This window comes from Terrapene carolina, unplaced genomic scaffold, assembly GCF_002925995.2.
Source record: "Terrapene carolina triunguis isolate 2854851 unplaced genomic scaffold, T_m_triunguis-2.0 Scaffold18, whole genome shotgun sequence".
Lineage (NCBI taxonomy): Eukaryota > Metazoa > Chordata > Testudines > Emydidae > Terrapene > Terrapene triunguis.
The window spans coordinates 1,022,441-1,049,890 of record NW_020664369.1 but is presented as its reverse complement, the minus strand read 5'-3'; the positions used below and the strand labels follow the sequence as shown (position 1 = coordinate 1,049,890).

Below are 27,450 nucleotides of genomic sequence, written 5' to 3'. Positions count from 1 at the left end.
AGCTTAATTCCACCACCCTAGATCACAAAAGGGAATGTTAAGGAGGGGGCCTAAAGTCCTTAAGTATCTATTATTTCAGAGTTGTAGCAATCAGATCAACCTGATAGCTACTATTTTGAAGTCTGTTTGAAAGAAAGGGTTAGGATGGCATAAAAACCTCAGGTATTTTGGAGACTGTCTTTTTCAACAGAAACTCTCTTGAATGGCTGCTGGACTGCAAGAGGAGGTATGCTCCCTGTTTTTAACTCTGAAAATATATATTATATAATATCACTTGTTGGCCATATTGTCTTAGTAAATAATGATGCCTATGTTTATTGCAGTGTGATCTGTTTAGCATGGAACCAGTAACTTTAAATTGCATTTCATCACCAGGCCAAGGTAAAAACCATTTTAACTGTAGTTTTGCTTAATAACTTCAGGTATTACACAGGTTGTATAGGGATTTGGGGGTAATACTAACAAACATTTTTGCTTGTTCTTTAATCCAAAGGCCCAAACACACATGGGGGAAAACAGAACAAGTATGTGCCTGCAACACTTTATCCTGTAATAGAAGGTAACTTTCTGCCATTGGCTTTTAAATGCATGTGGATTTATTGAACAGTATTTTGTTGCAAACTGTGTTTTTAACTGTGTGTGTGCGTGTGTGTGTGTGTAAAACATAGGTGGGTTTTTTTAAGTATATGGCTGCAAACTGATGGTAATGGTGTGTTTCAAACTAAGAGGGTGGTTTTTTTTTCTGTGCAAAATGGTTTTAAACTGGATTTTAAAAGTTGATTTTAAAAGCAGTTTGGTTTTTATTTTGCAAAATGAGGTGTATTAAAAAAAATGTGGGTTTGTTGTTTTTTGTTTTAAAGTGGTAGAAATAAACTCAAAACTCCTGTTTGTTGTACAGCCTGAAATGGATTGTTTTGTTTTAAAGCTATGACTTTTTAAATAGAAAAACACCCAAATAAATATTTTATTCTTAAGTTTACAAGACAGTTTCATGTGATTTATAATAATAATATTGTCTGCTCCACAGTACAGTCAAAACATGAGAGACCCTTAGACCAGAGGGTAAACAAGCTTAAAAGAAAAAGAAAAGAGACAGCTGAAAAGAAAATGTCACCAGTATCAGTGACTGATGGATGGATGAAGCCCAGTAAATATATTGTGTTTATTAGTTTGGTTAATTTATGAGGTTTTGTATTTTAAGTAAATGCATAGGTGTGGGTGAGAAAGATGGTAAAGTTAAGTTTTGTAATATGTTCCTTCCCCCCTAATCAGGCATGTGCAGCTCTCCTGACAATGCTATAGTCAGAGCTACAGGGACACCTCCACCAGAACTGCCAAAGAACCAGAAATCTGCTTTGAGACCTTTAACAAGGTAAAACAGCACAAGAGTGCAGATGAAGCATCAGGGCAGTCCAAACCTCATATGCGTCAAACCCAAGGACAAAACAAAAGACTCTGGTAAAAACCAACCATGCAAACACAACTCCAGTTCCTCAGTGACCACCACTACACCAAGCCCTGAGAAAACTGAGCGAAAACGTCCACATTCACAAACCTGCAGCACGCGCTCTAGGGGTTGTGAACGTGCACAAAAACACACACATTCACAAACCCGGAGCATGCGCTCTAGGGGTTGTGAATAAAAAACCAAGGACTGACAAACCATTCCCCCAACACCATAAGCTCCTCACAGCTCCCCCATAGTCTAGTATTTGGGAAAAGTATGATGCTTCATTCGGAAAACTGATGGACGCAGTATCCTCGGGGGTTCTATAAGAACGGTATTCTAAAAACATTTGGGAAAAATATGACGCTTCGTTCAGAATACTGGTGAACGCTGTATCTTCAGGGGGCCTAAAAGGAAGGAGGGCTGGAAACCACATCAAAAATGCAAAAGCTTTGGCCGGTGACTTTTTTTGAAAAATACTTCAATTTTTCCAAAGGGTGGCTCTGAGCAGGCGTGACTAGTCATGGAAAGGGGCCTGGGTAAAAGGGGCACCCTCAAGGCTACACATCAGCTCGGGTGTAAACAAAAGGGGGGACAGCGCTGGGTGGACAAACAAATGGCTGCCAAAAAGTTCCAGGCCAGGATCGCTGTAAAAATTTTAAAAAGGGCTAAAGAGGTAATGAGGGGGAAAAAACAAAAAGAGATGCCCCCTACTGGAGGCTCTCAAACTGGCTTCTGTGAAAACGGGGAGGTGGAAACAGACTCTCACGCAGAGTCTGGTTTAGAAAATTCCCCAGAGGGCTCTCTAGATGGGTCCCCATCTACTCCCGATGACCCTCACGGAGGCACCTAGGAGTCTGACTCTCAAATAGCATCTGATGTAGAAAGATGCCACTGATGGTCCCGTAGAGGAACCCGCAAGTAACCCTGAAAATGCAGAGGTGTATATGGAGAGAGTGAGATGTTGGCAACATGAATTACCTAGATTTGGGGGGGGGGGTCGGTGTATTGTGCGGAATTTCGTTTTGTCAATCTTGAGCGAATAAATTCAGCTCAGCAGGTTGTTGAAGCCATACACAGGGGAATACAGTTAGTGCTCGATGACGTTAATGGTAGGGTAGGCCCTGATGATTATGTTCAGCTATGTTTAGAGAGCCGTAATTTAACTAACCCTTTGTTTTTGGTCTGAAGAACTAGAGATGAGCTTTCTGCTGAGGATTTCTTAAATCAGACCTCAAAGCTGCTACAGAGCAATAGAGAGTTGCATGTTGATGGGACATTGGGCCTCGTTGTGACCGTTGTAAAAACCAGAGGTGGGGGCATTCGTAGAGTATCCTCAGTAGTCAAATCATCCATAAAAAGAGACAATGTTCAGTAGACCTGACTTACACGGGTACCAATCTGTGTTTTGCAGGTGGGCTCTTGGCCGTCATGTCCGACCGCGAACCTAGGGACGTGGAATTGTTAGCGGGGGTGAGAAAGTTGCGTGAGAAACTGGGGTGGTCAGATCAAAAAAAGATTATGCTCAGTGACGTAGCAACATTTGAGCAGCATTTAGGAGTCAACATACAGGTGGAGCTGTATGCGGCGAAAGGTGGATGGGGCTTTTTTAAAACAGGGGCCCAGTGTACCCCAAGACTTATTTCATCCTGTTGCATGATGAGCATTACTATGGGGTTCTGGATGTGAAAAAGTTGTTCAGAGCGAAAAATTATTGTGAGTTTTGCCACACGGTGTTCAGTCACGACCACTCTTGCAGGTATCGTTGCCACCTCTGCCTGAGCGTAATATACTCAGACAGCGTGGGCATGCAGCTGAGGTGTCCTAGCTGTAGACTATATTGTCAGTCCAAAGAGTGTTTAGACAGACAAATCGACTGTGCATCAAAAAAACTAGTCAAATGCCTGTCTAAAACTTTGTGTGATAAGTGTCAGTCTTACGTGGACAAGCGGCACAGGCGTAAAGGGAGGCGCTGTAAGCAGTGTCAGGCTTTGATCGCTGGTGATGTAGAAGTCACCTCTGTTTTATGGACAGCCTTAGAAAGCCTGAATCCTCAGAAAAGTATATTTTTTATGATTTTGAATAGACTGAGACTGGGTTGCACACTCCCAATTACATTTTCACTATGTCCCTAAAGCCGGAAAAGTCCTGGGAATTTAAGGACGATGAGTGTCTTTCTATGGTTGTTAAGACCTTTATTGGCAAAGAGTTCCAGGACTACACATTCCTAGCGCACAATTCCAAAGGTTACGATGCGTACTTCATCGTTAGACAGTTACTGAAGGAAAAGATGTGCCTAGAACTGATCACTCAGGGTAGTAAACTAATGTGTGTGGAAGTTAAGGCCCTGGGCATTCGTTTTATAGACTCTCTTTAAACTTCTTGCCCATGAAGCTTAGCAAGCTCCCACAGGCGATGGGGTTTGAAGGGTGCAAAGGGTATTTTCCACATTTTTTTAAACACTTGAGAAAATCAAAATTAAGTGGAGCCTATGCCCGGTGTGGAGCACTATGGTGTAGAAAGCATGATGCCCAGGGAAAAAGCAGAGTTTCTCGACTGATATTGGGACCACAGGTATGAGACGTTTGACTTGCAGCAAGAGCTCGCGTACAACTGTCAGCAGGATGTCAAAATTTTGAGACAGGCTTGTATCCTATACAGAGAAGAGATTATGAAAATGACAGAGAAGGGAGATATAGTAGAGACAGAACCTGGTACATTCACTGAGATAAAACTGTGTATAGATCCATTCCGGTACATAACACTGGCATGTGTCTGCATGGCTATGTACAGGTTTATGTTTTTGGAACCTAACATGGTAGCTCTTCTCCCTCCAGATAACTATCACAGGCAGAAAAATTGATATTCGACCCCAGCTATTCAGTGGCTGTTGTATACCTCTCACAAAGAAAATATACATATACGGCATGCTTTACAGGGTGGGGAACTACAGGTAGGCCCCTACTTTTTAGACGGCTATGCCAATGTTGACGGGGTACACACAGCCTTTGAGTTCAACAGTTGTTTTTTTCCACGGTTGTGTCACTGTCATTGTGAAAAAGCACAAAACCCTATGATGGGGACAACTTTTGAGTTTCTTTATTACAAGATGCAGCTCAAGACCGACTGTCTGAAACGACTTGGTTTTGTAGTGAGGACTCTTTAGGAGCACGAGTGGCAGATGATGAAAGAAACAGACAGGAAGCTTGCAGGTTTCTTAAACCGAGCCCAGTTGTCCCAGCCTCTCGTGCCTAGGGATGCTCTTTTTGGGGGGAGGACAAACGCTATCTGCCTATATTACAAACCTAACCCCAGGGAAGAAATCCACTATTATGATTTTACCAGCCTGTACTCTTTCGTAAGCAAAACCAAAGAATACCCTATCGGACACCCCAATATAGTATATGACAAATTGGGACCCCTTGCAAATTATTCTGGAATTGCAAAAGTTAAAGTGTACCCCCCCCCCCGAGGCTTCTTTTTCCCATTGTTACCTGTCAGAGTAGGTGGCAAGCTTATGTTCCCGCTATGCTGAACCTGTGTGGAAACCGAGCAGCGGGAGACGTGCACCCATACTGATGAGGAGAGGGCCATCCTGGGCACTTGGTGCACGGTGGAATTGAACGCGGCCATAGCGAAGGGGTACGCGGTGGCTAAAATATATGAAAACTGGCATTTTAATGAAAAATCTGATGAACTCTTTTCAGAGTACATAAAATTACACCTCCACCAGAAACAAAAGACTTCAGGATATCCCAGCTGGTGCACAGACAAAGAAAAACAAAATAAGTACATTAACGATTTCTACCAGAAAGAAGACGTGCATTTATGCCAACATGAGATCAGGTTTAACACCGCTAAACGCCAAATCGCTAAACTGTTTTAAAATTCGCTGTGGGGTAAATTCGACCAAAGAACAAACCTACCCAACATCAGCATCGTGAGAGACCCTGACCAACTCTTTCAGTACCTGTTTCCCCCCAACTACGAGGTTTCATCCTGCGAGTTTATCGACGATGAAACAGCGTGCGTGTCTTGGAAACACACAAAAGACCGGTACTCTGTCTCTGGAAATACCAATGTTTTCATAGCCTGTTTCACCACTGCTTACGCCCGCTTAGAACTATGCAGCCTGCTAGACAGGTTGCAAGAGCGGTGCCTGTACCACGACACTGACTCGGTGATATCTGTGAAAAGGGAGGGTGACTGGAATCCCCCTCTGTGGGATTATTTAGGGGACCTCACAAGCAAGGTCCTGCCAGATCAACACCAAGTTTGTGTTGGCAGGCCCGAAAACATACAGGTATAAGCTGTCGGGAAGAAAGGCCTGCATGAAAGTCAAAGGTATTACCCTGAACATAGCAAACTGTGAAAAGACCAACTTTGACAGTTTGAAAGATCTAGTCCTGGACTATTGCACGAGCCTGCAAGAAAACACCTCAAAAAAGATAGAGGTGCAGCAGCCCTCTATCGTAAAGAATAAAAAATCAGTGGCAAATAGAGACAAAAACCCTTAAGAAAACACAGAAAGTCATTTACAATAAGAGGGTCCTAGGAGAAGGGTTTAAAACCTTGCCCTACGGCTTTTAAAATAGATATGAGGTGGAAACACCTCTTTTCTGCAATTCTCGTGGGGCCTAGCAACTGTGGGAAAAGTTACTTTATAAAAAATTATCATGTTGGATAATGCCAAACAAACATTGTCTGTTATGCCTGAGAATATTGGATAACATGGCTATCAAAATCATTGCAAGATACGCATGTCTGGGCTTGTTGAAACATGTTTTGAGCAAGGCTAGGCATGCCCAAGAATTTAAATTTAGTTTTTACAAAATTCATCACCATCCGGTCGTTTTGCACTGAAGTCATTAGAACAGAATTTTAAAATCCGGTCAAAAGATAAACCCTTGCTACGATGATGTAAGAAAAACACGCAGTGATAGCCGCAGGCGACAGAGCAGGGGTCTTGTAATTGTCTATTGTGAAACACAATGTCTGTGGCATTTTTGTTTAAAAATTTCATAATGTTTTTAGGAAACAACACACTGTTTGGGGGGTGCCCATATGAGTCAAAAAACTCTCCACGGTTATGCTCCGCCAGATACAAGGTGAGCCAGTGTTCACCAGGTTGGTTGTGTGGATGCGTGTTGACCACCAAAGCTAGGGGTCTCTGAGACAGCTTGCCTCCAGGGAGCCAATCGCAAAGGAACACATCTAAGAAATTCTTTTTCGTGTAAGGGTCCGTTGATAAGACATGTGAGAGCTGCATGGTGTCCATGTTCACATATAGTCAAACAGAACGTTTCTCCTCTGATTTAGCTCTATGACGTTGTCAAAAACCCCACACACGATCATATTGACGGTGACGGTTAAAGCCTTCCCAAAACGTATTTCTGCTCTCAGGTTCCCGGTTTTAATCAGGGAATACTGATCGGCGCATTCCTGGTCGGGAGACGGGTCAAAGGCAAACAAGGTGTAACCCTGTGCAAACTCCTCACGGTCGATTAACAGAGAACGACCTTTCATGTGTTTACCAGCTGTCTGTACCAGATTCATGTATTCTCTCATGCAGCGTCCTGCCTCGAAGTCTGGTTGCAGAGGCTTGGTTGGTATCTGTTCACCATCTACATACAAGGCCACAAAATTAATATCATAATGTTTAAAATGAAAGGGATTTGTAGTGTAACTTCCGCTAAAGGCATCATTATCCACAAACCCTAGGACAAGCATTTTGGGTTACTGTCCCCAAAACAGGTTCTCCTGGTTACTGACCCCGCTGCTTGCGGGGTTGCTAAACACTTTCATTCCCACACGGTCCACGGGATATTTAGCATTAGGGGTAAGCAGGGCCTCTGCATGCCCCAGACGAAAACTCGGGGCCACCCGTACTTTTTTCACAAAAAGGGATGCTGATACAATACGCAATTTAAAGCCTTCGCCTGCACTGCCCATTAAACAGAAGGCGTCTTTACTGCGCGTCAGTTTAATTTTCACATCCACTCCATTCAAGAAAAGTTTTTCTTGAAAAAACAGGTCACTGCATAGATGACCCAGCAGCTCTACCGTCCTGCTCTGGGCCGTCAGCTTTGCAAGCCTCACAAACCCTAGATTCCCGCCATCCAACTCTGTTTCTTCGTGTTGTCCGGTAGCACCTTTGTAAAACAGGTCAGCAGAAAATTGCGTGTCAAGGGTGTCATCGCTGTAATTGAGCACCGATTCTATAAAGGCTCTGTAAGGGTAACAGTTGTTGCTTTGGCTTACAAGTGTGACATCCAGCTGACTGAAAACAGAGGCCACGGGGTAATTCACCAGGCCCACTTCAGCGTCCATGGCGAGTTCAGTTCCGTCTCCTTTTACAATCTTGCAACATAGATGCAGCAGCGTGTTGTTTAAATCCATATAATCGATGCCATTCCCTGTTATAAAAACATCAATGGGGGCAGACTCCGAAACAGCCGATAGAGGCGGCACCTCAATGTAGATGCTTTTCTCAATGCTGGTCTGCGTAGGGGCTATTTGAAACAAGTCTAGTTCAGATTTGGTGCACTCTTCAGACCCGCAGTGAACAAAAGCCATGTTGATTAAAATATCTCTCTTTTACCAGGCGGAGAGCGTCTTCTCTTTCGCCCAGGCTTCCTCTTGGACTTTCGTTTATGGCTGGCCCTGCGCATCAAAGCCCTTCTTTTAAAGGGTATTGGGGGACCAGTGCGTTGCAGGTATGATACATTTCTCTTTCTCTTCCTCCTTTTAATGTACATCAGCCCCGATCCTTCCTGTGAAGCTGTATTCGAGCCAGTTTGTGTAAAGTGTAAGCATCCTGGTCTGAAAGCCAAGCTGTTACCTGTCTTCTAGTTAAAGTTTTACTATGCTTTTTGGCCACTTGAAAAAGAGGATTCACCGCGCCAAGCTCCCAACTTCCCTGGGGGTGTAATATATTTTCTTTAACAGAGCCATAGGTGAAGACATGACTGTTCCCGGTACCATCTTTTACTAACACAAGTATGGAGGGGGACACATTCATATGGACACATTTAAATAAGTTTTATTAATTGCCTGGTTTAACACAACCTTTTACAGCCGCCTGTAAAAATGGATGCCATGACCCCTACAATGAGGGAGTCTGATCTGGTTCATTCTTCTATTTTGTCCTTTTCTGGATTTTCCTCTTGAGATCTGTGTCTCAGACAGGAGCAAAAACAGCTGATGCATGATATATTTACTCCCACAGGGCTACCGATGTGTAAGTTCTCAAAGGCCTCTAGAAAGGCATCGTCGAGCTGTTGAGAGATTTTCAGACAAAAAACAGTGTAAGCACCCCACTGCTTGTTTTTAGATTTATGCAATGCTAGGTCGATTCCTAACCCCATTACACCCCCATGATCAACCGTCGCTTCTTAATCATTCATTTACCTGAGCGACATCTTTCCCGTTCACCTTGTCCGCTGGTGACTCCCCCAAGCCATGATCCTCTTCCAACTTTAGGGGAGTGGACAATGAGAGGCCGTCACACTCATTGGTTTGGGTTTCGGGGTCGGGTTCCAAGGTATCTATCAACGGTGGAGTCAAAGGGCCCTCCTTGGAACTGTCACTGCTGTAGCACTTTCTCCATACAAGTCCAAAGGTCCTCGGGGCTAAAACAAAGTCTGAAGTTCTCACGGGGGTGGTAGAGGAGTCCATGTTTCCTCTCAGCCTTTCCACAATTTCTAAAACATGTCTTCTTGGTAAGAGATTGCCTCCTCTGCCCGGTACTGGGACTTATGGGGTGATGGTTCTGTACTCTGATTGGCAGAGGGTGTTGGGAGGAGTCCTTAGAGGGGTCACATGACCCTCTTCTGGGCGGTTCACCCCATCCAAGAACTTGGCCTATTTTGGCCAAATCTCCTCTTGGGGCGGTCCTCTGCAGCCAAAACCCATCGCAATTGGTAAAGGGTGGTGGGAGGAGTTCTTAGAGGGGTCACATGAAATACTTCCGGATGGGTCACCCCACCCCAGAATTCCCCCCAATTGGTCAAATCTCTTGGGGTGGTCCCCAGTGGCTGAAACCCCTTCTGATTGGTAGAGGGCAGTGGGAGGAGTTCTTAGAGGGGCCACATGACACATCTTGCTTCTGGTTATGTGTCTGCCTTGACCCCGGAAGTAATACCCCATGGGTGTGGGACTTCTGGTGACCGGTGGGCAAGGGGTGGGGGTTAACGTTTGATTGACAGTAGGGCCCTTATACTACTGGAGCGCCTTCTTCTGTTTATCTCCGTTCCGCTTCATTCCCCAATCACTCGGCCAGAAGAGATGTCACTTATGATCTCAGTTGCCACCAGCTGGACAGTGGGACTTGGGTCTTTCTGTAGGACCTGGAGAGCTGAAATTACAGAGGACAACACGTTAGTGAACAGACTGTCAAATCGCAGCTAAGTGTGATCACAGAACCTTGAACTACCTGAGCAGAATGATCACATGGAAAAATGTGAGACTGGGCTCAGTCCTTCTATTGGGATGGAAAATACACGAGAGATGAATATGCCTCACTTTTCATATAGTCACCTCTGCCTGAAATAGCTGGAGACTTATTACCTCTGAATAGCACACTACAGCAGCTCTCCAATACAAACAAAGCTTTAGGTTCTTCCACTCGGTCCCTTCCATGCTCCCAACTGGGGGGAGACCCTGACTCTACCAGAAAGTCATCCACTCTGCTGTAAATGGAAGAAGGCCCATTGTTTCAATAGCTTCCACTTTTAAGTTTATTTTCCATCTCTATTCAGGAGACACTGCCTGAGCTCAAATAAACCTGGAATTTAACAGAGGCCAGGTCCAAACTGGATTATGCATGATACAGGGCACCTACTGGAAGAAAAATTGCTGGTGGGAAATTTGAGGTAGCAGAAAGTGGCTACAACTTCTTCTCACCTGGGGAGTCCACAGAGAGCCAATAAAGCCCAAAGAGTGGATAGCACTGGCTGTGGAGGGGGCATTGCCAGGACAACCAGGAGATGTACTGACTCATATCACACCTTCTGCAGCTTCCTCCTTTAGGGAAAATTAAAGCGGACTTTCTACTGGGCAAGAGTGAATTTGTCCTTTGCTGTGTGGCTGATGCACTTTGCACCAGTGGTATCGGTTACTGCTGCTTGCCAGCTAAATTCCTTTAGAACTCACTAATGAACAGGACTTCAGCTGTATTTATTACTTACACATCAGCAGATATTCCAGGTCCAGCCATTTCATACGCTGCCTGTCTGTGTGTTCCAGGATGATGCCTAAATACACAATGTAAAATAAATAACAACAATAATAATAAAACCTTCCCTTGTTGAGTGCAAAGTGATATTAGCAGCCCCTAGACAGGTCTTTGGCGTCTCCTACTGTGGGCCTAAGGGTGAGCTGTGGGCAAGAGGATGCTACAGCAGTTTAGAGTCCACACTGAAGAGAATGAGAGAGACATTTTTTAAAAAGAATGTTTCCATAAAACCCATTTGCTTGAAACAGTCTGTGTTCCTCTTGCCACTGCTGTCAGTTATTGGAGACATACTAAGATAGTGTCTTGGTCTAGTGGTCTGTGCAAAGGACTGGGGCCAGGAATAAGTGAGTTCTAAGCAGGGATCTCACAAGGTGACTGATAGGTGAGACGTAGGCCACAATGCCTGTCTGTCTCACATGGGTGTGCTAGGGTGAAGAGGGCACAGGGCCAAAGAGGAGGAACCTAATGCTTCCTTGACAAGGTGGTGTGGCCAGGAACCTGAAACAGCAGGTGCTATGGGGAGGTGGGCTGCATGCCTCCCAATGATGAAGTAGCAGTGAGGAGCACTGAACAACACTGTGGGTAGGTCTGCACTTTGATCTAGGGGTATCACTCCCAGTTCAATGGGACATGCCCACACTGGCTCTGACAGCGATAGCATGCTAACATTAGAATGTAGCTAAGGCAGCACAAGCAGTGGGAGGAGCTAGCCACCTTGAGAATAGACTTTGGGGTTTGGATGGGATCATACTTGGGGTGGTTAAACCTCCTGCTGCTCCTGTCATCGCAACTACTCTCTATTTTTAGCACGCAGGACTAGTGCGGGTACGTCTCATCAAGCTGGGAATTATATACCCAGCTCAAAGTGTAACCATGCCCTACATGACAATGTCCCTGCCTCTACTACTAAATGACTGCACCGTGCTTTCCCTGCAATGATCCCGAAGCACTTGATAGCAACTAATCCACCACACTGGAGAGGTAGGGATATTAACATCTCCATCTATGGATGGGAAGCTGAGGCACAGAGAGATTAATGGCAGCTCAGCGCTGCACAGTGGGATTGTTTCTGACTCCCTCAATGGAATTACCAAAAGGGATACTGGGCATCATCTCTCACCAGCTAAGTTGGCTGCAACTGCCCGGATCTCTTCCCAGCTGCTATAGAAGTACGTGATGGTGATTTGGTACAATTTCTCCAGCAGCTCTGCATTGTTTTTGACCTAGAGGAAATCAGGGACACATGAGCTCTCTCTGGCTAGAAGTGCCCTTTGACTGCCAGCACATGCTTTTACGAACCACAGGTAAATAAGATAGAGAACAGGTGGCTGGGTAGAAGTGGGAACAATGGGAATCTGTGGCAGATTTACATTTCCCATCACCCTCAGTCATATATCCCACTCTTACAGTTATTTACATTATCCATCACACATCCCCCCCCCCCCGCACCTCTACACCACCACTCCAGTCAATAATCTCAGACAGTTCAACAGCTCACTCACAAGGTATCTGCAAATGTCCACCTGGAGCTGTTTAGGCTTCAGCTCAGCTGTGCCACCAAGGTGCTCATTAATTGCACTTTGGAGTCTCTTCAGTCCCAAAAATGGGAAACAGAGGTGAAACGTAGCTCTGCATTCCTGAAAAAGAGTGTCACACCATTGAATTGTTCCCTACCGAGTGCTATGTTCATTCAAAGGGAACTCATCTGCGTGACTGCTCATCTATTCCAGGATCAAAAAAAGGGATTCATCTGGATGTAATTGGCAGAAAACATGCAGGAATGACTAATAGACGGGAGAGCTTCAACTGAAATCTGGAGATAGCATCAATGTCTTTTGGGAACAGATATACAGATGAAAGCTGCTGCACCAGGCATAGCTGTGGTCTCTCTGTTCTGGGGAGGCAGGGGCCTGGGGTGCAGAGACAGACAGGAACAGAGACCTGTCGGGGTCAGACCCATGACCTCTCCTGGATTCTGGTGAGGCAGCCATGGACCAACCTGTCTGGAACTGACTCAGCAGGAGGGCAATGAACTGAGGGGAGAATTTGGGCCTCCACAGCAGGCAGGAATAGCAGAGCTCCCCTGGCATTGGGAGGAAGATTCCTTTTGCTTAGTAAATAAGTCACTGTCGGTCTTACCATTGAAACCTCAGGGTTTGGGTCTTGCAGGTGCAGCAGAAGTGTGACCCAGCTCTTTTTAACCTGGTCGGCGAAATAGGTCTTCCATTTTCTCTTTGTCAGCCGGGCCAGGATGCCAAATAGGACAAAGGCCATTGAGCGAAGAGCATCATCCTCCTACAGCCAAGAAAGCCCTGCAAGTTAGTAACTAAGAGACAATCACATCATGCACTTTGCACAGCCATCTCTTCTACGCTAAAGTAGAGTGATTCCAACTACAGCTAGTCGGAAAAACGGTAATTAACCAAATTTTTGTTCGAATTTGCTGATTCATCAAAATATTTTAGAGACAGTTCAGTTTTGATGAAATTCCTCCGGAAGCCAGGTAGGGGTCCTTAGAAACTTGCCTGGTGTCTTTCCAGTGCACCCATCCAGCTCTGTAGCAGCCAATCTAGCAGGCTGATTGGGATTGTGGGCTTCCAGGCCCCCAGCTTCTGGGACCCTGGGAGTCCTGGCTCTCAAATTTGCAACTCCCTGGCACCTCTAGCTCCCAGAGTTTCCTGGGTTCCCAGCACCGGGATAGTCTGAAAGCAGACTGCCCTGGGCCAACGCTTCCAATAGAGCTAGGTTGAGAATAGTAATTCTGTTTCACAAAGAGTTTTGAACTTTGGGGAGAGGGGTTCCCACAAATAGGAACAAAACCCAAATTTGAAATCTCTAAATTCTGTGCAAAACAGAATGATCATTCCAACCCTCTCACATAAAAATGGTATAGAACAGGCCCAACACTCTCTATTGTACTCTGTAACCCCCATTTCATGGTTATCTAGCTACCTAATCTAGTATTCAGACTTTCTTTGAGGTTCTCAGTGGCAATAAAGAAGAATAGAAGGGTGAGACTGTGGGAGCAGGGATGTCATCCCCATCCTCCTAATGTTCTCCTCCTCCGTAAAACACCTCTCTTCCCTGGGGCCTAAAATCTCTTCACTCCGACATGAGTAATGCCCAGGGAGTCCACATCACGCATTGTAAATGGAGTCTAATCAAGATCGGTTGAACTGGGGTTGGAGAGATCTGTTCACATACATCATCAAAGTAAGTCCGGATCTGTTGGGTGAGGTCTTTGAAGGAAGAACCTATGTCCTTCTCTTTCAGCTCCTTCAGGACTTTGGCCAGTGCTTTCATGCTCTCGCCAATGACTTCCGAACTGAAAATGTCATGTAAGGCCCCGATCAGTATGTCCAGAAGAAACTTCTTGTACTTGTACTTTTTCACCTGTACAAACATATGACATTAAAGAACACTTATCACTGATCACACTTCTAATAAGTTTTCTTTAGCAGTTATGAAGCTGTGGGAATTTCATCAACCCCGTCTCCCCCCCAGAGACCTATAGCTATATTTCAGACCATTGGTGCCATAATACACCTGTGTAATCCTATTATTAGATTCCTAGTTACTTAGATTCCAAGGCCAAAAGGGACCATTGTGATTATCCGGTCTGACCTCCTGCATAACATACAACTTCCCCGAAATAGTCTCTGTTTGAACTAGAGTGTATCTTTTAGAAAAACATCCAATCTTGATTTTAAAATTGCTAGTGACAGAGAATCCACCACCACCTTTGGTAAATTGCTCCAATGGTTAATTAAAATTACCATTAAAAATGTATGCCTTATTTCCAGTCTGAATTAGCCTAGCTTCATTTTTCCCCATTGAATCTTGTTATACCTTTGTTTGCTAATGTGAAGAACCCATTATCAAAATTTATTCCCCATGTGAGTAGTTATAGACTGTCCTCAAGTCACTCCTTAACCTTCTCTTTGTAAAGCTAAATAGATTGAGCTCCTTGAGTCTATCACTAAAGGTATATTTTCCAATCCTTTGATAATTCTTGCGACTCTTCTCTGAATCCTCTCTAATTTATCAGCATCCTTCTTGAATTGTGGATACCTGATCTGGACACAGTATTCCAGCAGTGCCATATTCAGAGGGAAAATAACTTCTTTACTCTTCTTCAAGATTCCTCTGTTTATACCTCCAAGGATCATTTCAGCCCTTTTGGCCACAAATTCATATTGGGAGCTTATGTTCAACTGATTATCTGTCATGACTCAAGTTTTTTTCAGCATCATTGCTTCCTGGGATAGAGTCTCTCATCCTGTAAGTATGGCCTGCATTTTTTGTTCCCAGATGTATACATTTACATATGGTCATATTAAAGTGCACATGGTTGACTTATGCCCAGCTTACCAAAGGATCCAGCTTGCTCTATATTTACTGCAAAGAGGTTACTAGGGTATATGAGAGAGCAGAATTTGGCCTAGTGCATTTTGTGCAGCCTCTGTAAACTCTGAACAACTCTCTCTCTTGGTTTCTCTAGTTATGCTGCATTCTATTCAGTAATCTCTCTTACCTTCTCAGGTGCGCCATAGACTAAATTTCCCAGGCCTCTCACAGCCATCTGGCGGACAATGCTGTTCCTATCATGTGACCTTTCTTCCAAGATGCTCAAGACAGACTTAAGGAACTTCTTCTCCCTGAGCATGGAATCACTCATTAGCTGAAATAAAATCAACATGTCCATTAGCACCAATATGATCATTAAGATTGGCAATATAATTTGAGCAGACATGGAATACACTAAAAACAACAAGGAGTCCTCCTACAGCCACAGTCTTGTGGATACAGACTAATATGGCTACCCCTCTGATACTTGGCACATAAGACACTGTAACTTTATTATTCCACACAAATGAGAAATGTCTTAAAACATGGAGCTTTCCTTTTGGGCACTATAATAGGGATCCACTCACCTCTTGAGAGCCTCTTAGTGGCTGGGTCTGGTACCACAGTCCTTTTCTCACCCCTGGCGCACCCTGCCAGCCGACCTCAGTGAGTCTTCTGTGTCTCAGGCCTCTGGCTGCGTCCCAAAGTCCAAATGAACCCCTTCTGGGGTAGTCAAGAACAATCCCATTGCCCTCACTAGGGTCTCCAGCCCCAACTCTGGGTTCTTGAAATTCTGCCCTTTGTTCAAGCTCTCCATAAGCATTGTCCCCTCCGTGGGGCTTATGCCACTGTAGATGGTAGGGGAACCAGGGCCTGCCCATAACTCTGGGTTCCAAACCATGGACCCTGGAAACAGTAGCTAGGCACTGCTTGATTTCAGTTCATTTTTGCTTCTTCCTACCGGCCACTTTTAGCTTCACCCTCACCTCCGGGTTAAAGTTCTTAGGGACCCTCTTCCTGCAAATCCAGCTTAAGCAAATGCTGCCAGAATCAAACTCTGGCTATCCCCTGAATTTCTGTGGCCAGAGAGCAGCACCCTTTCTTGCCCCTCCAGGTCCTGCCAGGAACTGACCTGCTAAGGCCCTGCAGCTCCTTTTAGCTGAGCCTGATGGGCTCTGATTGGCTGCTTTCATGAGTCCTCTCTAGTCAGACCCAGATTTGTGGCTGTTTTCCTGGGGCAGGGTGTAGTAGGACCACGGGGCCTCTTGTAAGGAGCCTCAAAGCCCAGGTACAGCCCATCACAGGCACAGATCGATTGTTTTTCTTAGAACCAGATGAGCCCCTAAGATAGTTGCTTAGCATAAGTGGGAAATATGATGCCGATGTTAGAAGAAGGCTGTGGAAAGGGCGGATGGTCCAGCTGTTATCACACTAGCCCAGGACTTAGGAGACCCAGGTTCAACTTCCTGCTCCCTCAAAGACCTTGGGCAAGTCACTTAGCCCTTCTGTGGATCAGCTCCCTGCCTGTAAAATAGGAATCATTGTGCTTCCCTACCTCCCAGGAGTGTCGTGGGGATACAGACATTAAAGAGTTTTGAGGTACTCAGATACTACAGTAATGAGAACCTAAGATAGATGTGAATGTATTTGCATGTTGCTTGTTTTATAGTATTAGGACACTAGGTTCATTTAGAAGATCTGCTGAGCTAAACCAAAATCAGGAGCTGTTGGTTAGTATCAGCACTAGGACTTGGCAGAAGAGGTCCAGGAATTCAAACTCTGTCTGTATCTCTCTCAGCCAGCACCAGTGGTTGTGTAGCTAGCATAGGCAATGACAGCAATAAAAATATCAGAGAGAGAATGACTCAGAAAGGTGTAATGAAATTCCTTGTGAGGTTTCCATATAAAGGAGGACCCATTCTACTATCTAAAATGACAATTACTCCTATGAACTGAACTGTACAACTCCCGAAAGAAAGGCAAACATGAGACAACAGTCTAATGGTGAAACTGCTCTTCAGAACCCTGTGTCTTACCTGGGCAAGGAAAGCTGTGCTGGTGACTCGGAGGTTTTCTGTTGGGGAATTCACCCAGGGGAGGAGGCTCTGTAAGATCTCAGGTGTTATTAGTCCAGATCTTAGCAGAACACTGGAAGACAAAATAAACCACTTATGGGGTAGATTGCACACTTCAAAAACTCAGCTGCTCTGAGCATACAGCACTGATATCTATGAATAGGAGCTGTGTGTTTCCACCCAGGGCACCCCCCACAAAGCTATAAACTGGAGGTTCCCTCTCAGACACTCTATTTGCTACTGATTCCCAAGGATAAAATCATGCCTCCTAGATCTCTTACCTCACCAGCAGACACACTCCCTCATGGTGAGTCTTGGGGTTTTCAAGCAGACTCCATGTTCTCTGCTCCCTGAGCGCTCTCCCCAGTCTCTCATTCCCGGCTTTGAAAAGCACAGCCTCTAATGCTTGGATAGAAAGCCTGGGGAAAGAGAGGCACAGAACTGCAGCAATCAGTAGGAAGGTGCAGCCTGAACAGAGCAAGGAAGCCCCGGTTACTTGTCAGGTCTGCTGTTCATCGACAGTTCATCCATTGGCAATATCCTGGACACCAGTGTCCCTGGAAGGACTTGATGCTGGGAGGTAAGTTTCATCTCATACATCTCATATGACTAGTTTTGCTAGGGACAAAATTTTGCAGTCATTTTTCCCTTTCTGCAAGGAGTATGGGCACTAGCAGAGTACAATGATATGGAAAAGATACATGATCAGGACCCAAACACTGGGGGCATAGAGTGTGGTGATCACTAATGGACATTTATGATGTGACAGAGAGTTGAGGGTTTGCACTTGAATCAGCACTCTGGTCACTATTAGTACTAATTTGGTTCCTCACAGAAGGCCTAATTGGACAGAGGTGTGCCTGATTACGAGGTCAGATTGGGGCTAGTGAGTCAAGGAACCAATCAGTCCATTAACAGGGAAACTGTATAAAAGGACATGGGCAGGAGCTCTTTGAGGGGAACAGACAGAGAAAGAAACTTGGGTGACCAGATGTCCCGATATTTGGGGCTTTATCTTATACGGGTACCTGTTACCCCCCACCCCCTGTCCTGATTTTTCACACTTGCTGTCTGGTCACGCTAGGAGAAACAGAAAGACAAAAAGCTAGGAGAGCCTGACAAAGTGAGGTCTCTGAGTGGAAACACCTTAGCCCCCACTTTTGGAGAAGAGTTTAGAAAGTTGAGATACAATATAAAGGTGCTATGTATTGGTAGGGGGATTAAATAGACTATATATTGGTGCTTACAAGCAAGAAAGTCTCAACGCGGTCTGTGTTTGTGGAAGATGTGGGGGTGCAACACCCCTCTCTGTCACAGCTGGGGGCTCATCAGGGATTTCCCTGTTATCTATGCAAATGGAGAGCCTGTTGGAGAAGCCGGTGTAGAGGTTTTGGCAGTCCGGGTGATGGAGGGAACACTGAAATGGATGGTGAAGCAGCAAAGAGAAGTGTAGAACAGGGGTTCTCAACCTTTCTGTTTCTGAGCCTCCCCCCACCCTCAACATGCTACAAATACTCCATGGCCCAGTTCCAGGCCTCTGCCCTGCCAGGCATCAGAGTTTGGGGCTCCTGGCTCTGGTTTTTAACCTCATGGGGTGCAGAGGCTCGGGGCTTTAGTGCAGGTGCTGGGCCTCAGGGCTCCAGCGTGGCTGGGCTCAGAGCTTCAGCTTTCTGCCCTAAGCCCCAGCTAGTCTAATGCCAGCCCTGCTTAGCGGACTCCCTAAAACCGGCCTGGTTGAGAACTGCTGGTGTAGAAGACCCTACAGACCTTCCAACAATCCCACCATGCAGAAAAACAGCCTTTGCTTGCCTGGTAGGTTTAACAGTAAAAGAGCCTTCAGGAATTTATACAGGAGCAAGCCCAGGTCTGGCAACAAATCCTCCAAAGTTTGGCCAGTCCTGTGACAGGAAATGGAAACCAGGCACAGGAGATCAGACTCTGTAAAATGGGACCTGCGAACAACCCTGATGTGTTTTTGGTTACTCTTAAAGGAGCAGCAGTGAGACCTCATAGGGACAGAACAATGTGGGGTCTTCAACTGACACCCTATTTAACCGGGGAAGCACATATATGGGTCTTAGTGATTAGCAGGCAAGAGATTATGACATGATTAAGGCAGCCATGCTGGACTAGGTGGGGCCTGTCCACAGAAAAGTACTGCCAGAAATGGAGAATTGAAAGATGGATTGAGGGATTATGCTTCTGTGCATTTGGACAGAAATTAAAAGATTGGGCCACTCATTGGTAAGGCCAGATACTCAAACTGTGGGGGAGATCATGGACTGCATGATTCTGGAAGTTTCTTCAGAGTCTCCCTGAGCATACCCGAGCATGGGTTACGTGGCGCCAGCCAGTTAATCTGGACCCCACAGTTAAAGTTAGAGGAATTTGCAGAGGCGGACATTCCCAGAGTGAGTCAGTGGTTTAAGGGACTAGATTTGAGAAGGACCAGAGTGCCTCCAGCTGGGAAGGGCAGCAAGAAGAAGAGGGAGGCGCCTCAAGGAACTGTAGTGGGAGCTTGTCCTACAGTGTGCTACCGACATAGACTTGAAGGACATCTAAAAAGAGACTGTCCTAAAATGGACTGTGGGTTTGCACAGTTTTGTGGCTGGGATAAGACTCCCAGGCAGGGAAGAAAAAAGAAAGTACCTACCATATCGGTATGGGTAGGGAGGAGCCACCAAAGGGACTAATGGACACAGCTTCATCCTGTTTGTTAATCGGGCAGGAGTTAGTGAAACCCCACTGGATACTTCCCAGAGGTAGGATCAAAACTGAATATGTACATGGGGACAATAAATTCTGCCCAATGGCAGAGGTGACTCTGGAAATCAAGGGGAAGTTTAGGCAGAAACATGTAGGGGTAGTGGATGGATTGCCCCACTGCCTTCTACTGGGCATGGACTGGCATCCCTTTCTAACAGGGACACCAAGGCATGTATGGAGGCTCAGGAGGGTGGAAACAAAACCTGAAGGGCCAGATAAAGAGGAAATATATGTAAAGGGGCTGGAGGAACCTAGACACGAAAGTACAAGCCACAGAGAAGGTGAGGATGCAGAAGTCCCCTGAGAGACAAGAGGGAGGAGAAAGAAAACAAAGGTCAAGAGTAAAGGTGACTTAAGATCATCCATTGGGGTCAAACAGTCATCAGAGCCCTTACCACCAGGATCTCAGGAGCGGGCATCCCGAGAACACTTTGGAGGGACTCAGCGCAGTCTGTGTTCATGGAAGAGGCCGGGGCACAGCACACCACCCCTCACATATAGGTACCTAAAATAGGCCTGCACATGGGCCAACAGCAGGAGCAGAACACTTGTGTCTGCAGCGCCAGGAATCACATAGCTAGGTATCCATCCATGTGAACAAATTCAAGTTTTGTGGACAAAGCTTAGGCACCCATGTTTGAAAACCTGACTCACTGTGGCCACTACATAAGACCAGCCTTACTGGGTCAGTCCAATGGTCCATCTAGTCCAGTATACTGTCTTCCAACAGTGGTCAATGCCAGCTTCTTCGGAAGGAATGAACAGAACAGGGCAATCATGAAGTTATCCAATCCCTGTTGTCCAGTCTCAGTTTCTGGCGGTCAGGCCTAGGGACACCCAGAGCTTGGAGTTGTATCCCTGACCATCTTGCCTAATAGCCATTGATGGACCTGTCTTCCATGAACTTATCTAATTCTTTTTTAACCCAGTTATACTTTTGGCCTTCACAACATCCCTTGGCAATGAGTTCCACAGGTTGACCGTGTGTTGTGTGAAGTAGTACTTATGTTTATTTTATAGCCACTGCCCATCCGTGAACAGAGTTTAGATCCTGGTTTCCTAGGAAAATTCAGAGACATTATAAAACCCTGAAGTCTGTAATTTGAGCACCTTGTTGGCACAGAATAAACACAACAATAATAGAAACTAATAATGTTGTGAGATTGGTGGGAAATGTACATTAATGGGCTATCAGAGCTGAAGTCAACTGATGACTCAGGAATCTCTTAGTGTTAACTGGCGAGGGGCACAGAGTGGGTGCCGAGTGGTCTGGTATGTACATTCTAGTTCACTAAAAGATTGCCATATGAGTCTCAAATAAAAGCCCATGTCACCAATATCATTGTGAAACACATGTACAGATGCGGTGTAAAGAGTCATGTATATGCATTGAAAATTACATTCTTATGATCTGTGTCTAGGGACTAGTCACCAGGAAAGGTGAAAAAATAGTTTTCTTTCAGGGAAGAAATGTTTATCCATCTGTTTCTTTATCTGTAAATTAAGCATGTAGGGTTCACATTCAGTTCAGAAAGACTGTGAGAACTTCAAAGAAAGAAAAGTAACAGGAAGTAGACAGGGGGTGGGGACCCAATTTTGGGGTACACATCAAAGGTGTGCTCTAGTATATTTGGGGGACAAAGAAGACACCCTGGCATCTTTCACTTAGGAAGTAGATGGACAGTGATATGGACCGCGGGGTTGCTATCAGGCGTGGTTGAGAACTTTGGGTGAGAAACATCTTTAGACAGGAGATTAAGCTGTTGGTTAAGTTTAGTCTCTAAGAGCATGTTATGATTTCATTTTACATGTAACCATTTTTTGCTCGCATTCTTACTCACTATCACTGGAATCTCTGTTCTTTGATCATCTCTGTTCTTGTTTGCACTATAAATATATCTAAGTGCTGTGTGTTTTGCCGTATAGTATAAGTAATAAAGTATAGAGTCTAAAGTATAAGTAATAAACTGGTGTGTACTGTTCCATTGGGAACAGCAGGCCTGGTAATTCTGTGGGTGTTCAGTGGATAAAGGACTGGACACTCTATGGAACAGTCAGAAGACTCGGGGGTTGGTGTGTGCCTATCACTAACTTGTACAAAGAGTCTGAGGAGGCCTGGATGGCAGTGTTTGTTGTTGTTCAGTTCCCTGAAACGAGCCTGGTCGTTTCAGGGAACTGACCCACAGCAGGCACAGACAAGACTTCCTCACTCTAAGGGCAGGTGATGGTAAGGTGCCTCGTAACCCTGGGAACTCCTGGGGAGTGTCACACAACTCTATTGGAATTCTCCTTGTTTCTCTCCCTTCCTTCTAATTACCGGCAAGGGTCGCCCTCAGTATGTTGTAGGTCTTCTCGGAATAGCATCCCGCTGCTTATCCTGGGCAAAGGCATCTCTTGTCCTAGGGTTCGGCTGACCTGCTGCAGGAGAACAGGAAACAACTCTGGGAGCAGCTCCTGCACAGCTTTGCTCGACTGCAGTGCTGACACCACCTCAGAGATGGCACATGTTGCCTGAAAGGAGAGAATGGTAAAAAATGAGAGCTCTTCCCAACACCATCACACCCTCTCTCCCCTTCTGAGATCTGCTGTATGAAATTCTCACTTCTGCCAGTAACTTGAATGACTGCAAGCAACTCGCTTAAGTCATGGCTCAGTTTCCCACATCTGTAAAAATGTGTATGACCTACCAAGGCATGTTGTGAGTCTTAAGGAATATTTGCAAAGCACTGTGAGAAACCTGGTTCAAAGACTTGCTAATTGCCAGATGTTATTAAGTAAATCAGCCACGTACTCTAAAACTGCCGTATTTGTTCCACAGACAGCAGAGCTGGACTCAGGGAAACATCCTACATCAGAGGAGAAGTGCCCACACAGCAATATTATACCACACTTCTAGCTTTGTATCAGCAGGATTGTCACAGGGCAGAGGAAAGCCTGAAAGACATGTCTGTCTTTACTTACTGAGAGAGGTTCAGCAGCTGCCAAATCCCTGTCGATTTCAGTCTCTGAGGTGATGCGGCCTTCTTGTCTTGTTGGAGTCTTTATCTTGTTTATCAGGATCTTTAGGACTTGAGTGGCAAGCAAGGGGTCTCCCCCCAGAGATCTCCACAGCTCAGTGATGTCACTGCAATTTAACAGAAGTTACATGTGACCCCTGGACACTTTTGTGGCTCAGACTGAATACGTCATATTTAAGTAAAGACCAAATTTTCTCCTTGCCAATGATGAGAAAGTTAGGAGTACTGTCCTCCTTTAACGCTCCTCGTGTTTAAATATTGAGTTTCCAGTTACAGAACTAGGTTAAGTGACCTAGTCTTACTGCAGCCTCACCATTAATACTAGACTTCAGAAGGACAGGACACAGAGCGCCAACCTCAGTTCCTGCTTTCCCATTTTCCAGTAAATATGGAATCATGAACATGTGGCTACAAAGATCTAGGGTTTGGAAGGCAAGTTGATGAAGGAAAAGCCATATTCCTACTAACTGGTGTGATATAGCACGGCCAGAGGACAGCAGGAGAGTGATAGATGGGAGATATGTAAGCCCCAGGATGATGAGAGCCTTAGTCCCTGTAGAGGGAAGAGAGGCTGCTACAGATTAATTAGAGCACCTGAAACCAATTAAGCCAATTAGAGCACCTAAAGCCAGTCACCTGATAAACCCCCCCTGCTTCAATCAGACAGTTGGAGGAGTTGAAGCAGAGTGGTTTGGTGTTGGAGCAGAGAGCAGTTTGGAGGAAGCAGTTTGGAGAAGTGCTGTGGCGGGCCAGAAGACCAAGACCCTAGGTAAAGGGAAACCCGGCTTGTGCAGAGCAGAGGGACTCTACAGACACAAGGGGTTGGGAGAAACTTGGCCCAAGCGGAGAGAGGGCAGGAAGCCCCACAAGCTGAAGGGCCGGAGAGGGAAGTAGCCCAGGGGAAGGAATCGCTAGTTCAAGTGGTTCACTGCTATCCCTAGAGCCCCTGGGCTGGGACCTGGAGTAGAGGGTGGGCCCAGGTCCCTCCCTCTCCACTCCCCTTTTCTGGGACACTAATGGGACAGTTGATACCCCAGTTCAGGGGTGAGAAACGGTGCCCTGCACCCCCACAAGAGGAGAAAGTGCAGGACGCAACATAATAGTGCCGGCAATTTGCCACACTGGACATACAACTATGAGACCAAATATTCGTGGCCATCCTATGTCCCCTTCACAAAGGGTGTCCCTATCCTCTGTTTGCCAGAAGCTGGGACTGGGCAACAGGGGACGGATCACTTGACAATTACCTGTTCTGTTCATTCCCTCTGGAGCATGTGGCGCTGGCCACTGTCGGAAGACAGAATACTGGGCTAGATGGACCTTTGGTCTGATCCAGTATGGCCGTTCTTATGGTCTTAGATTCCAGCACTGATAACTGATAACTCAGTTAGGGATCTTTAAATGAAATGATGGATCTGCTTCCAGTCCAGTTTTAAGTACCCAGGACAGCAACTCTATTCTAGCAGCCACACCCTCACTGATACCAAGCAGAGGTCTGATGATAATATTGGCTCTATTCTTTGTAATCAGCCAGGGATTTGGATTTGAAGCTGTCATGCTACCAGGAAACCAACAGCCACTGCTAATTCCCAGAGTGAGGTCAATTCAGGTGTCTAGAGAGGTAGATGTTTCCAACAATACACTCCAGTTATACCAGTAAAGATAGGTCTTTAGGATATCAAAGCAGCTATTAATTAATGGAAACAGAATGACACTTAGTTTCTCTCCGCACCCCACCTTAACATGCTCTTGGACCTTCCTGCAGAAAGACCCAGGCTATTAACCTTTAGGAATTATCCCAAACTGTCTGCTGCTTAAATAAAGCCCTACATCTCCCAGTAAAGCTGTGGGATCCATGTTTCACCAAGATGAATGCAATAGGTAGCGGTATATACCTGTCCATCGGCAGATGTTCGCCGAGGAGGCTGGAGATCACTGTCTCTAGGTCACGGTGAGCTAAAATGGACACCGCCTCCACCAGGAACTGCCTCAAGCTGCCCTCCTGGATAGTAGACATGTGGCTATATATTATAACCAGGATATCTGGCACCTGGAAGGAACAAAACCAGAAAGAAATGTCCCTTTTTCTTTCTCTCCATTCATTCTACAGAATCAAAACCTTTATTTAGCCATTTAGCCAGTTGCTGCTTTTTTAGAAATTCTTCACTTCAAGAAACAAATGTTCAAATATGTCTGCATAAATTTAACCCACAAAAATTGCCCACACTTGGCTGTAAAAACTAACACTGACACACACATATACATACCAGGTAATTTAATGTGGTGGTGCCCAGCTATGCATTAAATAAACCAGTTCGCATGCACAAAAGAAGGCTTTGCTTGCCCACATTTTGCAGGTGTGATTTAAGCAGCCAAATCTGACCATTTGCCTCGAAGAATGCGGAGTTCATAAACAACCACAAGCACAAAATATGCAAGTGCTTTAAACACAGTGTGCAAATGCCTGGGACTATGAACAGGTGATGACCTCTCGTATTCACTCCTAACCCTTCACATCTTCAAAACACTGTGCAAACATGGCAGTTCTGCTGCAAGGGTTCCCTGTCCTGAGACCTTTCACCAGCCTTGTTAGAAGATTTGTGGAGTGCTCCTTTCATCTAGCCCTAACACACTGGGCTCCAGAATAAGGCATATAAATAGTGGATCCCAAAGACACTATAGTTTTCTCCCTCCCTCCCCCCTTCTATTCTTAAAGGGTACATCTACACAGCAAAAAAATCCCACAGCAGTGTAAAAGTGTAGCTGTTCCTGCTCGGGCTGGAGCCCAGGCTCTGAAACCTGGCAAGAGGGTGGGTCTCAGAGCCCAGGCTCCAGATTGACTGGGAATGACTACAGTGCTATTTTTATCCAGGTAGCCATTAGCCATAGGCCTCCTAAGAACTGGATGATTCCAAGTGCCAGTCATTCTGTCTTGTTGTATTTTCCCCAGAGTCTCTTTTTTCAAGCCTTTCTTGGCTGAATACTGTGGCAACAAGCTAGACAAATAAATAACCAACCATCTTCCTTTTCCCTTAGATTATCTCTGTCTACTACGATTGATTCTGCCATTGCCTATCTTAGGGTAGGAACAGAGATGGAATCGACTCTATGTCCGAGGGGGAGAAACAGCAAGATTTTTGTTCATTACACATAAGGGGAAAGAGCTAAAAGCCTAGAGTTTAGGCAGAAAACCTCTCCAGTTTCCCGTTTTACCTTGTCCAGCATGGCATCTCCACACTCCTTCAGGATGATCTTCATCCACAGTCCAGCTGCCGTGGCACAGGTGGGGCTGGCAGACAACATACCACCCAATGTGGCCTTAATAAAGTCTGTAGCCTGTTCTGCGGGAAAGTACTCACTAACAACCTGGGAACAAATCAAAAACAGGAGAGACTGCAATGATGTCTGGCTTTTTAAAAATGGAGGCCTAATATCTCTATGAAAAGATATATGCATCAACAAAGTGTTAATTAGCCTCATGTCTAGCGAGCCATTTGTGATTACAATTCTCTCGACAGTCTAGATACGACATTTTTGTATTCTACACTAATGATATCAGGTTAGAGGCAAAGCCTCTGTGGCACAGTTAGCACAACATTGTACTGGATATGCAGGAGGGAAGTTTCCAGTTTGTATTCTCTTATATACACTGCATCTTTTTACAACTTATAAAATGAAGTAAAGAGAGGCATGCACACAAATATAGGCTAAGGCAAACCCACAAAGTGACAGAATGAAGACTGGGTGGTTTCTCAGCTTGATGTTCCACTAACACAGTTTTTTCTCATGGATGGCTGGATAGGTACATGTGTGCGCAGCTGCGTGCGTATTTTCATGTGCGTGCAACATTCTGTGGAATCTGGTTTTTACATGGCATTCATAGCACACATCTATGAAAAGCATCTTGCTGGTTACTAGCAATGAATGCCCCGCTCCCACAGCTCACTCCAAGTACGGAAAGGCATCATAAAAGCTTAAATGTAAAATGAATAGTGCCCCGTCACTAGAACATCCGCACAAGCTTTTTGAGTCAGTTACCCTGGCCATTTTGGAAGATGCCTGAAACAGAGCCTCAGGGTCTGGAGCTGTTAGTGCTTCACGAAGACATTTCAGCTCCTCCTCCGCCGCTGACCCCAGGTTCATGGACTGGCCTGGAGTGGAGAAAAGGAGAAAAAGTACTGTAACGATTAATGAAACTGAACCTCTATTGCATGGATATTCATACAGAAGGATCCATGTGCTATGCTGTTATCAGCATAGTGTAAAATCTTGGCCCCATCAAAGTCAATGGCAAAACTCCTGTTGACTGTAATGGAGTCGGGATTACACCCTAAATTTATTGTGAATGATACAGGATTGAACAAGCACTGTATTCAGCTTGGAGCAGCTTTCTGGGTGTGTCTGGTTTCAGTAGCCTCTCTGCTCTTAGTGTTTAAATCTAATCTCATATTCAAGTACAAGTCATGCAGATAGATCTCAGGTTCCAATGTAGAGGTGAATCCCTCCACCAAACTCTCATTGTAAAAGAGATGGGTCTGGACAAAAACTTCGGCAGGAAACCCA

The 27,450-nt window shown here is 45.4% G+C and overlaps 1 protein-coding gene across 1 annotated transcript in view; it reads right to left on the bottom strand.

Annotated features, from left to right (window-relative positions):
• Positions 1-9,705: 9,705 nt before the first annotated feature.
• Positions 9,706-27,450, bottom strand: part of LOC113406629 (maestro heat-like repeat-containing protein family member 2B) — a 54,668-nt gene continuing 36,923 nt past the window's right edge. The window contains exons 26-38 of the mRNA XM_029911710.1: positions 26,926-27,038; positions 26,101-26,253; positions 24,783-24,937; positions 22,832-22,994; positions 22,188-22,381; positions 17,386-17,523; positions 17,066-17,177; positions 15,217-15,363; positions 13,887-14,075; positions 12,822-12,977; positions 11,803-11,905; positions 10,636-10,701; positions 9,706-9,803 (exon numbers count right to left, since the gene is read on the bottom strand). Coding sequence (XP_029767570.1) covers positions 9,706-9,803; positions 10,636-10,701; positions 11,803-11,905; positions 12,822-12,977; positions 13,887-14,075; positions 15,217-15,363; positions 17,066-17,177; positions 17,386-17,523; positions 22,188-22,381; positions 22,832-22,994; positions 24,783-24,937; positions 26,101-26,253; positions 26,926-27,038 — 1,787 coding nt within the window. The remainder of the gene's footprint in view (positions 9,804-10,635; positions 10,702-11,802; positions 11,906-12,821; positions 12,978-13,886; positions 14,076-15,216; positions 15,364-17,065; positions 17,178-17,385; positions 17,524-22,187; positions 22,382-22,831; positions 22,995-24,782; positions 24,938-26,100; positions 26,254-26,925; positions 27,039-27,450) is intronic.